This window comes from Pelecanus crispus, chromosome 5 (assembly GCF_030463565.1).
Source record: "Pelecanus crispus isolate bPelCri1 chromosome 5, bPelCri1.pri, whole genome shotgun sequence".
NCBI classification, from domain to species: Eukaryota; Metazoa; Chordata; class Aves; order Pelecaniformes; family Pelecanidae; genus Pelecanus; species Pelecanus crispus.
In genome coordinates this window covers 37255485-37270915 of record NC_134647.1, presented here as the reverse complement: position 1 = coordinate 37270915, position 15431 = coordinate 37255485, and the positions used below count along the sequence as shown (strand labels likewise).

At 38.8% G+C, this 15431-nt stretch overlaps 1 protein-coding gene across 1 annotated transcript in view; it reads right to left on the bottom strand.

Annotated features, from left to right (window-relative positions):
* Positions 1-250: 250 nt before the first annotated feature.
* Positions 251-15431, bottom strand: part of CALCRL (calcitonin receptor like receptor) — a 30228-nt gene continuing 15047 nt past the window's right edge. The window contains exons 8-12 of the mRNA XM_075711171.1: positions 14455-14515; positions 14268-14334; positions 8225-8443; positions 7818-7859; positions 251-472 (exon numbers count right to left, since the gene is read on the bottom strand). Of these exons, the coding sequence (XP_075567286.1) occupies positions 251-472; positions 7818-7859; positions 8225-8443; positions 14268-14334; positions 14455-14515 (611 nt within the window). The remainder of the gene's footprint in view (positions 473-7817; positions 7860-8224; positions 8444-14267; positions 14335-14454; positions 14516-15431) is intronic.

The window sequence follows — 15431 nt, the reverse complement described above, 5'->3', positions numbered from 1 at the left end:
TAAATGCACATACATATATATAGAGAGATATATATGTACAGATGTCCATACTATATAGATATACAGAAACACAAACATATGTATATATGCATATATATACATACAAATAAAAAAACACGCTGGTTTAGTTTGCATCATTCAGGAGAATAACATATCCCAAGTCAGGTAAAATCTTCTGGCCGTGAAGTCATTAAATCAAACTTGGAGTTCACGAGGGTAAGCACACTGGCATGTGCCAAGCTTTTGGCAGTCACCCATACAGCTTTTCAGTTTTTAAAACAACACTCTCCATGTCATGGTAGCCCTTCCCGTTTAAATGTTCACTGGTGCAGTCGTGATTGTAGCTGTAGCCTTGAACATCGCTGATTGATGATACGGTGTAGGAAGCCGTGCGCATAGCATCTGAGTGGCTGAAGCTGTGCTCAAATTGGATTTTGTACTGATTCCAGTGTCTTCTCAAAACAGCTTGGACCTATGCCAGAAAACAAAAATAAATGCACATAAAACACTTGGAAAGATATCACTGCACTTCATTCTTTGATGCATGAGTGCCATAATAAATGTGTCTAAGCAAAGCAGGTAGTAAGACTCAGTAATCCTGGAAAATGGGGGTACCTGCATGTGATCTGGCACATGAGATGTTCTGAAAGAGCTACAATGTTAAGTAGGCATTATTCTTCAGCATATTTGATGTGAAATAATTACATTTTACAATTGTAGTGTACTAGTTGCTCAGGAAAAGCAGATTACAGGAGGAGCAGCAGCAACACAATTTTCTGCTTTCTCCCCTGTGGGCTGAAGTCCAGTGTGGACAGATCAGACTTACAGGTGAAAAAGGTCATTTCTATTCACCCCTATATTCAAAAGGCCACTTCCTCAGCAGCTGTAAATTCTTATACTCTCAACAAACCATAATTTACATTTGCTAAGGTTCTGGTGCAAGAAAGCCTTTCTTAATTTCTGATCATACCTTAATCAAATGAATAGAAGGACAATTTCCGAAACTCCGTATTTCAACCAGGGTTAAAAATAAAGCTGATAAAATAGCTGAAGGCTCCAGCTGGTTTACGTGTCTCCACCAAAAGGATGTTATGTTTATCATAGCCTTCCTCTCCTACAATATAGTTAAACACCTGTGCATATTGGACTGATGAAGTGTCACATTCATGAAATTCACACGGAATTAGTCTTTCAGTGAAGATGCCAAGTGAGGAATGCTAAGAATGGTAATAGCTATTGTTGTTGCTTTTTCAAGAGATTTTTTTTTTTTTAATGTTAAAAATCTGCCCACAGACCGTGAATATTTAATTTCCTCTTCAGCCAAACTTCGTACACAAAGTATTCCTGCATTGACTAGCAATGCACTGATTTCCAAGAGATGCAGGGGGGACACTGACACTCACATTTATCCAGCAGCACACCCCCAAATTACAGGCCTCACTCACAAGCATGACCTTCATTTCACTTTGTCACATACAAAAGAACTGAACAGTGAAGAGTGGTTCCCCCAGTTAAATGTTGATATTGTGCGTAAATATTTTTAGGATTTTCCATGTGTCTTTAGGGTTTCTTTTGTGTTTGCTTCACATTTCCCTAAGACAATGGCTTCTTTTGTCTAATTTTACTCTGGCTTTAATTATGAAAAATAAAAATAAATAAAAGAAAAGGCATGTAATTTTTAGACTTCCTGCAGTCTGGTATCAGAATCCTCTGTTTAAAGAGGAACTTCATATTTCCCAAAATCCTTACAAAGAAAATGTAAAAGGATAAGGGAAGAAGTATCAATGGAGTAACATAAGAAATTAGTATTACAGGGCAAAGGAGATGCTCTTTTACTGTTCATAAAACTGTTCCTATCCACTCAAAACATCTAAACACAAATCTACAAACACTGAAGAGAAATCAAGTGTCTTAATACTTCTGAGTATCTGATCTTATTGCTCTTCATATCAAAATTCTGTATTACTTCCAAGTCTAAATGGAGAGTTCTTGTTTCATCACAGGAAGTTTTTGAATAATTAATTTGCATTGCAGAGCAACACAGAGCCTTAAATCTTCACAAGGGTTGAATCCATTTCCTGTAATCCCTCATAAAGCCAAGAGAAGACGCATATTCAAAATGCCATCTTTTCCAAGAAGGAAGCTTGGAATTTATTTTTAAATCACATTAATCAATCTGTGCATATCACTAAGCTATGTTCCATTTGTTCTCCTTTCCATAGTTAATTACCTCAATAAGATTAGTGTTTTATTGTAGACACACACACAAATGCAAAAAATTACATATCGAGCAATTTTGCTTTAGACAAGATGGGCTCGAGATGGGAAAATGTCAGCTACTGCAACTAAATGGCTTAACCAAGGTCTACAAGGTCTATTGGCAGAGCTGAGAAATAAACTAGACTTGTCCAGTTGCAAAAAAGCCTTACACTCGGGTCCTCTCCCACACTTCCTCCTGGTTGCTTCAGTAAGAGTTGTTTGTTCATCTTATTTTTAATTGTTAATAATATTTTTAAACGTGTCCTAAAGGATAGCAGTCCTCATAGCTCAAGAAAGCCATCAGTATCCCCGCAAGACAAGTGCCCTCAGGCTACTCCTAGGGAGAAAACAGCCTGTTTAGCTCACTCTCTGGCCAGTGACAGATTGCTATAAATAGTGTTTCCTGTATGGGCAAACACCGTTTCCTCTATGCCCATCCCAGTGCCCATCATGCTGCCTCAGTGCATTTCCAACTAAGCCATGTATTTCTGGCATTCTTCCCAAAGCTGCTCTGTTACTGCTGAATCAGTATTTCACCCCTGTCCTACTACATGTCTAGTCTTGCAGGGTGTTACATCCTTTCATTTATTATTACTATCTTTCAGTCTTCTCTAAACTGTCCAATCAATCATTCATAGAAGAAGATGGGGAAAAAAAATCAATGAGACAACTAACTTTCATCACTAATTATACTCTGTTTAACAATATGTGTGCCTACCCATGGAGTGAAAAGAGAACTTTTATCACTCTTCCCTCAGCTTTGAGCAGTTGCACAGAGCTGCAAATTCAGCTCAAGAGGGGTAGCACTTTGTTACAAGAAAGGGTATTAAGCAACACATTTAATGAAAGAAAGTAATGTAATAAATAGAATCATAGAATCGTTTAGGTTGGAAAAGACCTTTAAGATCATCCAGTCCAACCATTAACCCACACTACCAAGTCTACTCTAAGCCAATCAAGGGTAGACTAGACTAAACCATGTCCCCAAGTGCCACATCTACCCATTTTTTGAACACTTCCAGGGATGGTGACTCCACCACCTCTCTGGGCAGCCTGTTCCAATTCTTGACCAAATATAATTGTATTTCTCAGTCATTAATAGAGATACTAGTTCCAGCTGGAAGATTCTTGCTTTCTCACCTTATTAGTTAGTAATGGCTCTTTTTGATGAGTTTTCATGAAGGGCTCCTTCCAATCAGCCCTTTAACATACTAGTAGCTCGATGTTCAATATAGCACAAATTAAACAGCTCAGTAGCCAACAAGGAGAAAAAAACCCCACAATACAACCCTGCCGATTAATCAAAGGATTGTATAATCCTGCAGACCTGAGACTATAATCTTTACTGCAACATTTCTATAGATCAGTGGAAGGAAAGAAAAAAACCAAACCCCACAAACCTTACATGGATCATGTAGGTCATTGTTAATATATGTTATTAATAGCTCAGTAGGAATCTTTCTACTCATTTATCAGAGATCTGGGACAAGCTTCTCCTCTGACTGCAGCCTACGTCACCCCAAAGGCCACTTGTCGTGGTTTAGCCCCAGCCAGCAACTAAGCACCACGCAGCCGCTCGCTCACTCCCCCTACCCCGATGGGATGGGGGAGAGAATCGGAGGAGTAAGAGCGAGAAACACTCCTGGGTTGAGATAAAAACAGTTTAATCATTGAAATAAAGTAAAATAGTAATGATAATAATAACAAGATAATAATGATAATAATAATAATAATAATATACAAAGCAAGTGATGCACAATGCAATTGCTCACCACCCGCCGACTGATACTCAGACAGTTCCCAAGCAGCGATTGCTGCTCCCTGGCCAACCCCCCCAGTTTCTACACTGAGCATGACGGCATATGGTATGGAATAGCCCTTTGGGCAGTTTGGGTCAACTCTTCTGGCGGTGCCCCCTCCCAGTTTCTTGTGCGCCTGGCAGAGCATGGGAAGCTGAAAAGTGCTTGACTGGCATAAGCAGTACTCAGCAACAACTAAACCATCAGCGTGTTATCAACATTCTTCTCCTACTAAATCCAAAACACAGCACTGTGCCTGCTACTAGGAAGAAAATTAACTCTATCCCAGCCGAAACCAGGACACCAATCTAGGCCAACTCAGACTGGAAAACATGATGAGGTAGTTGAGAAGCATCTTACTCTGTGGGATGCTGGGACATAAGCAGAATGTGAGCGTCCTTAGGGAAGCCCTGGTGCAGAAGATAAAGATGAAGGGTTTGCATGTATGCCCTTGTCTGTAGGAGGTTTGTGATGAACAGCTGCAGCGCATGTTAGAACTGGATTTGACAGATCATCCCTGGCTGCGCTGCTCAAGAAGTTTGGCGATGCAGTCAGCAGGACATACCAGCTATTCTTCTTACATGTCTTAGTTTCTTTTCACTCGAGCTCCCCACTAGCAGACCACTTTTATTCACTTTTTGGCCAGAGGTGGCCTGCAAGCCACCACTTGAACAGGGTTTGCCTCCTGATATTTGGTATAGAAAACATTAGAAGGTACAGTAGCAGCTGGGAAATGTTAAGATTTAGACAGAAATTTTAGCATTTTTAATTGCTAATACCTCCTTGGAAAATCTTTGCCCCACTTTCACTCAAAGTGTCAATTCCAATATCAGTATTCACCTTTAAACCACAGACTTGCTGCAGACAAGCAGTAAGACCACTCTCTGATGCCTCTCATTTTGTACAGTCTCTAATGAGGTGTTGCTATGACAGCTGATCATAAAGCAGCATCTTGTACACAACAGCTAAGCCACAGTTGCAGGCTTTGTTCAGGCATTATTATGGCAGCAAGAGACCATAATTGCAACAGAATATATGTGTGCCTGCAGGCTTGCATGCCAGCAGACAAAGGAAACACTTTTTTTTCTGTGCAGACATTTTTTCCTAACTACACTGTCATTCTCCCCATGGATTTCCTTACTGATACAGTTGTTTATAAAGCAGTAAGTCCCTTCTGGAACAAGGTGTAGTGAAAAAAAAAGTGAATAGTGGTCATTGAAGCACTGAACCCAAAACTGGTTTTAAAAGCATAAATTTCTACTGTGTAGAGAGCAAATACAGACATGTATGTTTAACTGACAAAGTCAACGCATAGTCAAAAAATTAAATGCCTAAATTAATAAACGTTAAAATGTCTAAATCCTCCTTTTAACATTATCCTGACGGTAGCTGTTCAAGAAGCGATTCATCTGTTACCATTTGTAGGAGTTGTGGAAGAGCTCATCTTTTACCACTGATCAGCCCATGGTGAATTTAGGATACTGAATCAGTGGGATGACTCAGGTTTGCTTTTCTTACACAGCAGAAGAGAGCTTGTAAAAAAAATATATATTTGTAACAACGGAATACTAACAGATACAATTCTTACTGATTATATCACACTTTAAAATTAGGGTTTCGACTTAAGTAATAAAGTAGCCTCAGAAGATCCACAAGGATTAAAAGACGGAACTGAGCAGTGTTGTTTCATAGAAACTGCAGAGATTTCAAGGTTTTCCCCCCTCCCCCATTTTGCACTGCAGCGGAACAAATTCTCTGTTTGTTTTTTTCCAAATACCTGTTTTCAGAAGGCATTCTGGACTATAAAATTTAGAAGGAAAAGAGTGTGTGAAATATCAGTGCTGGGAGACCTTATCGCTCTCTACAACTACCTGAAAGGAGGTTGTAGTGAGGTGGGTGTTGGTCTCTTCTCCCACGTAGTTAGTGATAGGACGAGAGGAAATGGGCTCAAGCTGTGTCAGGGGAGGTTTAGGTTGGATATTAGGAAAAATTTCTTCATGGAAGGGGTAGTCAAGCATTGGAACAGGCTGCCCAGAGAGGTGGTGGAGTCACCATCCCTGGAAGCTTTCAAAACACAGGTAGACGTGGCACTCTGGGACATGGTTTAGTCTAGTCTACCCTTGACTGGTTTAGTGTGGACTTGGTAGTGTTAGGTTAATGGTTGGACTGGATGATCTTAAAGGTCTTTTCCAACCTAAACGATTCTATGATTCTATGAATGTGGGCAAGTGATCCAATCAGATCCAGAATGCTTAATGATGTGTTCTGCTTTGAATCAAATATATAAGCAGGGACTTGAACCCAGATCTACTTTATGTTAAAATCAGATCAAAAACACTGCCCCATGACCACTGTGAGAAAGCCTATCTTCATCTTTTCTGCCTCCTTGGCAAAAAAATCATTGAGACTCATACATTTCAGGGCGTGGGGGGGAAACAAACCTTGAAACCCCATGGCAGTTTCATTGCAATTCAGTCAGCGTCAGACTTAGGATGAGGAGGAAGGGCGATCTGCATGAATCAATTCTAGTATTAGCCAAATATTTACCTGTAAGTAAATATTACTGTCCAATAACATTATATAAGCACACTGATACAATTTTATAACATCTGATACAAGAAACTAAGGGATTAGTCACATGAAAACATCTGGTGACTCCCACACATCTGCTTACAGCCATATACTGCAACTGCACTAAATGTAGAACAAATGAACAAACAGATGTGTAGGAATAAGTGTAGGATTGTAATTGTTCCTCTGCCAAAAGTGTTGGAAAAGTACCAGCTAGTTTTTTGGTGGGGTGTTTTTGTTAATTTGTTTTTTGGGGGGAAAGGGGGCGGGGGGGGAGGTGTTTGCAAACAAGATCCTTACTAACAATTTTGTATATATATTTTTTAGCCTTTCTACCACTTTGATCTCTGACACTGTGAGGCCCTGTAAGTGTACTCAAGTACAGCTTGGGGGCCAGAGTTTCTAGATGAAAGTCGCTGTGTACAGTCCAGAGTTACTAGACCTTGATCTATTCAAGATAACAGCAAAGCTTGTTAGCTTCAACAGAATCAGTACTATATATTACTGAAATACTGAAATCTTCTAACTTAAGAATGAAGAAGTTTGTTCTTGGAATTGACTGATGATGGTTTCTTAAAAGTGCACTTCTTATTCAACACAAATTTCTGACCCGAGCACAATAATCTACTAAGTTCTGATTTTTGGAATTATATTTTTCAGCAGTGCTAAAAATCAGTTTTCCAAACTTCAGCCTAAAATTTTCCCAAAGAACTGTCATAACACAATGGTACGCCAGCACTGCAACATGTGTGCAACACGCTCTATTCCTGCTGCAGAAAGACCAAATACAGTGACTCTCCAGGGTAACATGCTATACAGCTTCTAAGATAGACAAATATACCTTCTGGATATTGAATTACATTTTACTTTTATATGATATTTATTGAGAATTTATATCAAAGCAACAAGTGTCTTCAATTCCTTATATAATCAGAGACATGTATATTGCTCATCACAAAAGAGTCAGTCCTAAAGAACTTAAAGATGCCACAAATGATGGCAGAGTCTTTCCCAAGCTCTGCTCTTGGCAGCCAGATTATATTTTTTTAAAATTCTTTTTTACCTGACAAATCTAGATTCAGAATTTTTTTTTAAAAATTCTTTAAAAATTACTATCTCTTTAATTGCTGAAACAAAACAAAAATATGTAAAATAGGAAAAGTAATATATTAAAACCCATTACTCTACCTCTCCATTGAAGAAGCAGAAAATTGTAGCCACCAGTAGACCCTGTAAAATAAAAATAAAAAGGTTCTGCTTTATTTCACATGCATATGGATTTTTCCAGGTTTGAGATAATTAGAGGTTCCTGATAAAATTCAGGTATAGATAGCAAAGAAAATATAGTACAAATCTAAACTTGGTGAATTACTTCTAATAATACATTACTAAAAAGTATTGGCCCAGCTATCTACCATGATGTTTCTTTCCTTTAAGAAATTAAAATTCAGCATAATAAGAAAGTTAAAGACAGTTATAAGAATATTGCATGAAGGTCTGTCTTTAAAAATCAAAATAACACAATCATTTCTCCTTTATTTTTTTCACATGCCAACTGCTATCTAGCTCAAGTGAGCAAAAACTGTTTAATGTACCTGGTAGTGCATAAGAATGTGCATCACATAGTCATACACTTCCTCAGCGATCCGGCCTTCTGGTCGCCATGGAAACAGCACAAATTCAATGCCAAGCAGTGGAACAAGAATCAGGGTAGCTCTCACTGCTTTCATGTACAGGTTGGATTCTGCCTTGTGGGTATCTTTCAGCTTGGTTATGAGAACACGAACGATATTTAGCAGGAAGAAAAGATTCACCTGTCAGAAAAGAAAATGACACTGAAGATAGTCCAACACACTGTTTTGTGATGCTAAAACCCAGAAATTCAAGAAAACTCGTGCTACGTGGATAGCATTGTGATTGTACGATAAACATGAGTTAAAACTCTTTGAAAACACCTTTAAGTAACTGAGATGTGGCTCTAACATCTAATATCCACATCCATTCCTCTAAGTTATTTTAAGCAAGTCTTTATCCAGATAACCGTCGGTCTTCCAGTGTTACCAATTCACGCACCTTTCTCTCTGCTATCACAATAACAGTACACAGGTGAATGATTAGGTTTTTTAAAAATTATTATGTCTTTTTAGGTTGGTCAAGAAAGAGGATGACACTCTTCCGTCTTTGTATTTAAACATGGTTCTTGAAATAGCTACTTTTTTATTTTTCAAATATGAATTTGACAAATTTATAGAGAAGAAAAAAATCATTTAAAAATAATAATAATAAAAAAACCCAAACAAAATTGCAGGCAAAATGGTGCTAACAAGGAACTATATACTCCTGGAGACAAACAGCAGATTTAACATTCTCACAGTGGCCAAGGGTTGGTTTTTGAATCATTCAGCAGAACTGCAAATGGGGCAAGCACTGAGATGTTAACAGTGGTGTATATCTGTTCATTCAGTTTCACAAAAAAACAAATCCCAAACTGAAATCACAACTATGCAGACTATATCTTTCAACACGTGAGCAGTCACAAAACTAATACACATGGACATGTATATGTGTGTGTGTATATATATATGCACACACACACACACCAGCCTAAGGATGTGAGTAACCAGAGCACAGCAAATGTTAAGGGTGATTACACTGTATTTTCATCTATTGTGCAATAATGACAGCCCATTCTAGAAACCACAGCTAGAAGAGGCCTTGAAAGCTCGGCCAGGCCCACCACCTTGCTCAAGGGCACAGAGGCAAGACAATGCTGCTGAGGGGACCCACTATAGAAGGGAGAGACCTAGAGTCCGGTCCTCTTACCTCTTCTCCCAGATAACTCTCTGTCCTTGTCAACAACTATCTAGAGACAAAAGGGGGGGTGGAGGAAGAAGCCAGTAGACAGACAGAAAACCCCCTTCTAAAAAGGCTAGGAACTCCTGGTCTATAGGAGGCGGCCTCTGTCTTGCTGTAGGACAAGTGCAAAGAGGGAATCCATTTCAGACCATGTGTGTCACATGTCCTCCACAACCCTGGCAGAATTCTTTCATGTCAGTTAAGGTTTTCATGATAAACAGCTGTGTATTGTTATAGCAACATGGCCCTTGACAGATATGTGATGGTATTTTTATTCTACTTACATGCTATTTAAATCATTTTAACAGGAAATTGTTTTACATAGGAAACTACTGCATTAATTTCTCCTGGAAGTCTCCAGCTACCTTTAAAGCTTTGTTTAAGCAACCAAGGTCTTCTGATTCTTTCTCAAGGGATTTATTTAGATTTTATGCAGCCCACGATCCTCATCCAACTTCCTATAGTACACCTAGACAATAAGTCCTTCCTCCATTTCTAAATTTAATCCTCAAATCTTCTAGTTCAACATCAACGTGTCTCAAACACTGAGTTTCAGCCCTCTCGTGTTTTGGTAGCATGGCCAATTTCTATAATACTGTCCTTGAACGCTAACTGAAGATGCAAGTTGCAGCAGCCAGAAGCAAAATACCACCCAGCAAACTATTTCACTTACAACATGCTGAAATGCACAGAATTTTTCTAATTGTTCCACTTCCCCACCAAAACCAAAAAGCACAAAAATAAACATGCAAAGAGTTTGCAAATAGCTATTAGGGCAAACAGAAAAGATGAATGAGGCAAAGCAGAGGGCAGAGTTGAGAAGAACCATATGAGTGTCAGTAAAAGTATTCGTCAAAAATTGGTGCTGTATATCTCTTCTGTCACAAAATATAATGAGATCAGGATGAACTGAATTCTTAATTAAAAGTGATGAAAACAGGTCTTGATTTTAGCAAGGTAGTGAGTAGATTTTTACATTTAAGCAAAAGTAGGCCAGTGGAACTACTTGCATATGTATTATCATCAAATTGACTGTGATGGTTTGGAAAGCCCCAAAGGAATCCTGCTGTGCTAGCTGCAGTATGAACTGTAAAATACTGGCAGCTCCACAGTGACCTGAAAATTGAACCGGGAAAATGGACAGAAGTGGAAACAAAGGCAGAGAAGGCAATCCTATATAAAAAGAAATGTTGGTGACTCTACTGGGAACTTAGTAGAATTTAGGTTCTGCCTCAAGAGTGGCTGTGAACTTAGCTGCTAACAGTTGACTGCTAACAGGTGCTGCAGTTCTTGAATTAAACTCTCCTCAGGTCCCTCATATCTCTACTTCTCTTCATGTTGAGTTTGTGCTAAGCAGTATGGTAATCCTTATTAGTATGTAGGTTTAAATTCTGTTTAGGTTCCTCCTTAGGAGGATATAAACAAACCATTCTCAGCCCAAGAAACTCAGATATTCTTAGATATTGGCTGGTAGCCATTGTTTGGTTTTTAATACAGTTATGCACCTTCAGATCTTAGCCTGCTTGAGCCTGGCTTGCTTGGGGCAGAACACCTGTATGTGCTCATGAAGACAAGTTTTACACCTGGCCTGTGGACGTTTCCAAGGCTGGGTATATGTATGCTAAGCGTTCAACTTCTAAAATCCTAGGTCTTGTACTAAGTCCAGCTTAAAGTCATTAAATAGGTCAATGACAAAGCTAAGAGCTCCTGAATTTCCTTGTAGTACATGTTCACTGAGTACACTTCTGCTAAAAGAATTTGCATCTATAAAAGGGCTATCAGTCTAAGACACCAATACTTAACATCATTATAGGGCAAAATAAACACCTCCATAGTATTAGTTGTATAAATAATGGCATGACTAAATCAAAATCTACTCTTTCAGTGGCACCAATGCAAACTAAATCACCAGTGCACTGGCACATCTGAAACCTACACTGAAAACACTACTGCTTTTGCTAAAGTTCAGACCCATTGCTTTTTCACCACCACCACCCCCACTTCGATCAATATTTGTCTAGTGTAAAACCTAACATCACCCTCTGCTGTTTCATTCCCACACTATTACTTTAATTGTGGTTACTTAGGCAAACAGTTATAATTAAATGGTCAACTGAAGAAAATTCCAATCAAAATGCAACCTATGTCTGCTCCCATTTCCAGTTTCTTTGGCAGGGATCTGACCACAGTTATGTAAAACAGGGACTGTAAAAGCAGCATTATTGTTAACTTTATGTAATTGTAGGATTTTCAGTGATATACAAGAGTTAAATTCCCACTGGCTTCTGCCAACTCTCCCTGGCACCCACTTGACAGTCCTCTTCATGTTCTTTGAGATCTTGCTCCTGCAAGTAGAAACAGTGTCTTCTCCCTTGTTAGCTAATTTGGAGCTTAATATTGTTGCTTAAATGTCTACTAAAGCAGGTCATGCTTAGTAAAGTGTGAAAATTTTATCTGGCAAGCAAGCTGCTTAAGCAAATGAGGGTACTGTTCACAAAGCCTAAACACATGCATTTCATTTAATGTCTTTATCCCTGGCTTGTCTTTTCTGAATTGACATACTACATTTTTTTGTTACCAGAAAGGAAAGCAACTCCTTTAATGTACTTTCACATGACAGGCAAGATGTGCAGTTGTCTTTAACCTTTGTTATTCCTACATGGTTTCCAAATAAATTTATTGATTGTACTGAGGCAAGAAAAAATGCAAGAGAAACATGTTCAGTCAGCTAATGAAAAATATAGGAACATCAAAGGTATACGTATTTGTAAATTGCAAAGAGAACGGACAGATTCTGCCTAAACCAACCCCACAGAGGCGATTATTATGGCTCCAGTAAAATCAAAGGGCATTCTTAGTGTTGCCTTGAATGAAAAGAAGTCTTGACAGTTTGGGACTGATCCAGTACATTTGAAACCCATAGGAGTCTTGCCACTGTTTTCAGTGTGACTTTGTGGAGGCCAGTGCCAGGAAGGAGAAAATGATCTTACATCCTAAAATGAGGTCACTTCATGGAAGATGGTATAGTCTCATAACTTTTACACAATTTTTTCTGTTGTTCTTTAAGCAAGCTCTGACTAATACAAATTATATTTCAGCTTTGAAGAGCTTTACTTAAGTGATATATCTGTGAGGAGACACCTGGACAAAGGAAGTAACAACCCACAAGGCAATGCAGAACAGCATATATCTTCTGGGTGAAATACAGCACCGCTAAGTGGGCAAAAAAACCCCCTATCCTTTTCTGTGAAAACAGGATTTCACCTTCTGTGTAAATTAGAGAGAAGAAAAGTTGAAAGGATTTAGAGTTGGTTTTAACTTTAGAGATTAGAGCACTAGTTGAAGTGTCTTAACATGAACATATATGGCAGACCTGACTAACAGAACAAGGGATTATCAGTAATAGTTCACACTCCAGGGGCCATGGATCTTAATAATGTCATGGGGACTGCTTCTGGCTTCCCACGCAGAGGGCCTCAGGTGTGTCATGGTATCAACACAGTCTGCAAAATACAGGTTCACCATCTAATTTCACTGTGAACGAAAATGGGAGTTACAAGAACCACAGGATGTATGCAACGGTCTTCAGAGAGAATTCTCTACGCATAGAATGCTCTCTGCAAATACTCATCAACAATTTACCGGAAGAGGAAGTTCATGTAGGTCAGAAACTGAAATTATTTCCAAAAAATTATTTAATGTTTTCATTCTTAACGAATTTCCTTGCATGAACCAAAAAACCATAAGAAAAGCCAGTAGACACGTATCCAATACCTTTGCCAGACCAGTTTGAAGTTTGTTACAATGAGATGACTGTGATATATAGTCAGCAGCTAATTCCAGCCACATTTAGAATGCCTCTACTCTGCAGCATTCTCTGCATCATGCAATCATAGATATTAATTATGCAGATAGTTGTGCAAGTAGGTACATAGTAGTATTTTGTTTTATTATGCACCTCTTTCTATTTAGCAATAAACTATTGACTGAATTTCATAGGTTAAACTCAGTCCTAGAGTAATTGAAGCACAACACTGATTTTTATACAGAGGAATCTTCAGTTACTTACCTAGAATTTAATGCCTTCAGTAGCAAACATTCGTGTAATAGAGCTGGCATTAACTTGCAGTGTAAGACAGAACACTGCGCTCTAAGAGTTCATGAGGACTAATGAAGCAGAGCAGTTGCAACACCCCAGTGGCCAAAGCACACATTGCTAGATGAGCATCTAGCAATACAGGGGCAGTCACAGACACTTGCAGAACTATTTTCACTGGTTCTTTCCCAAGGGCCTGCTCTAGTTTCTCTCCATCCCGTATTCCCACCCACAGTCAGTCCCAACATTTGAGAGCCCTCTTTCTGAACCTGTGAGGTGCAGTCTGGTAGCTATTTGGCCACTTTAGCACAGGGACACAATGATGCTTGTAGTAGGGTCAACCTAGCAAATGGCCTGGGCAGTGAGAAAGCATTCCCAGCTAAAGGAAGGATTTGGCCCTCCAGTACTCCAGGTAATGTTTAGCTCTTCCTTGTCACTAGCATTTAAGTGGAATGATAATCAACATTGCAAAACCTGAGCTTCTCAGAAGATCAGGGTACAGCTCCTTAGTAAGGCAGAGACTTGTGTATCCAGTATGTCTAAGGCACCTATTGGGTTAAGTGAGAGTCCTGTGAATGACAGTGACCTCTAAATCTTAGCTTTAGGCTCTTACCAACTTTATAAGCCCATGAAGAACAGCCAGAAAACAAGTAAGGAAAGCATATTATTATCTGAAAACTGCCTACCAACAGAGCAGCACAAATAGGGCCATGGATGATGTACAGCAGATGAGTATCAGAGCTGATCCAACAACTAGAGAAACAAAACAGGGAAAGAAAAAAAACATTTAGCGTTTAATCAACTGTTGTATTCCTTTATTTCACCTTAAAGAAAATATAAGACTTTTGCACAGCAAGTTGAGATGCTACTTACTTGTCATTATAATACAAACTTCTAGCAACAGCATGTATGCAGGCAGGGATCAGTGGAAATCCTGTGAAGAAAAAACAATGTTTTCTTCATATATAAGCCCGACTAATAACTCAGTAAACTTGCATCTCTTGCAGGAATCTTCTCTATTTTCACCTTATCCAAACTACGTTACAGGGGCTAATTCCATTTCTATTTTCTCAGATTTCTTTCAGAGGAGTGTATGAAACTTATTCCCCTTGTTTTACCAGGAAATCCATACTAACACACAGAAAGAAAAGGCAAATCAAATCATAACTTCTTAGAATGCAACAATCAATTTTCATTGACACAGATGTTTTTCAGACTGCAATCTGCAATAAAGCTAAATAGGTAAATAATATTAAAACTGTAATTGTATATACAACCATAGCTTTAACGGTATGATTATCAATGTTGATTATGGCCTCACTGATCCTTGCTGGGTATTCAGAGAACAGGGTCACCTTCAAAAAAATTTTGAAAAAAGACTCTGGAAATCAGGCCAAATTCAAAATTTAAAAAGAATAAACAAATTAGTTATCTGGGGTCCTTGACACCCTGGGTGGTACCTAATTTTCAGTAACTGCTGAGCACCTATGATCTTTTGACTACATCTCAGTTGTGTCTGTAGTGGGACAGCTGGCGACCCAGGTACCAAGTCATGTTATAGCCAAATGTGCCAATACACTGAAGCTGAGGAGAAAGCCTTCACTTGCACTTTGTGAACATGCTGTTGTGCGTTATCTGAAATGACGAGGTTTGGCTTGTTAGTTTTGATACTGATATGACTTGAGACCTTCAGCTACAGCTATTCTGTATTTGCTTAGTGAACAATACAGGTCAAATGGAACTGCTGGAAAAATAAATCCTTGGCCATTTGTAAGTCAGTTCTGACCCTCCACCCTAGACATGGCGAGACTTCTCTGAAAACAAACATTCATTCCTGAATAAACATCTTC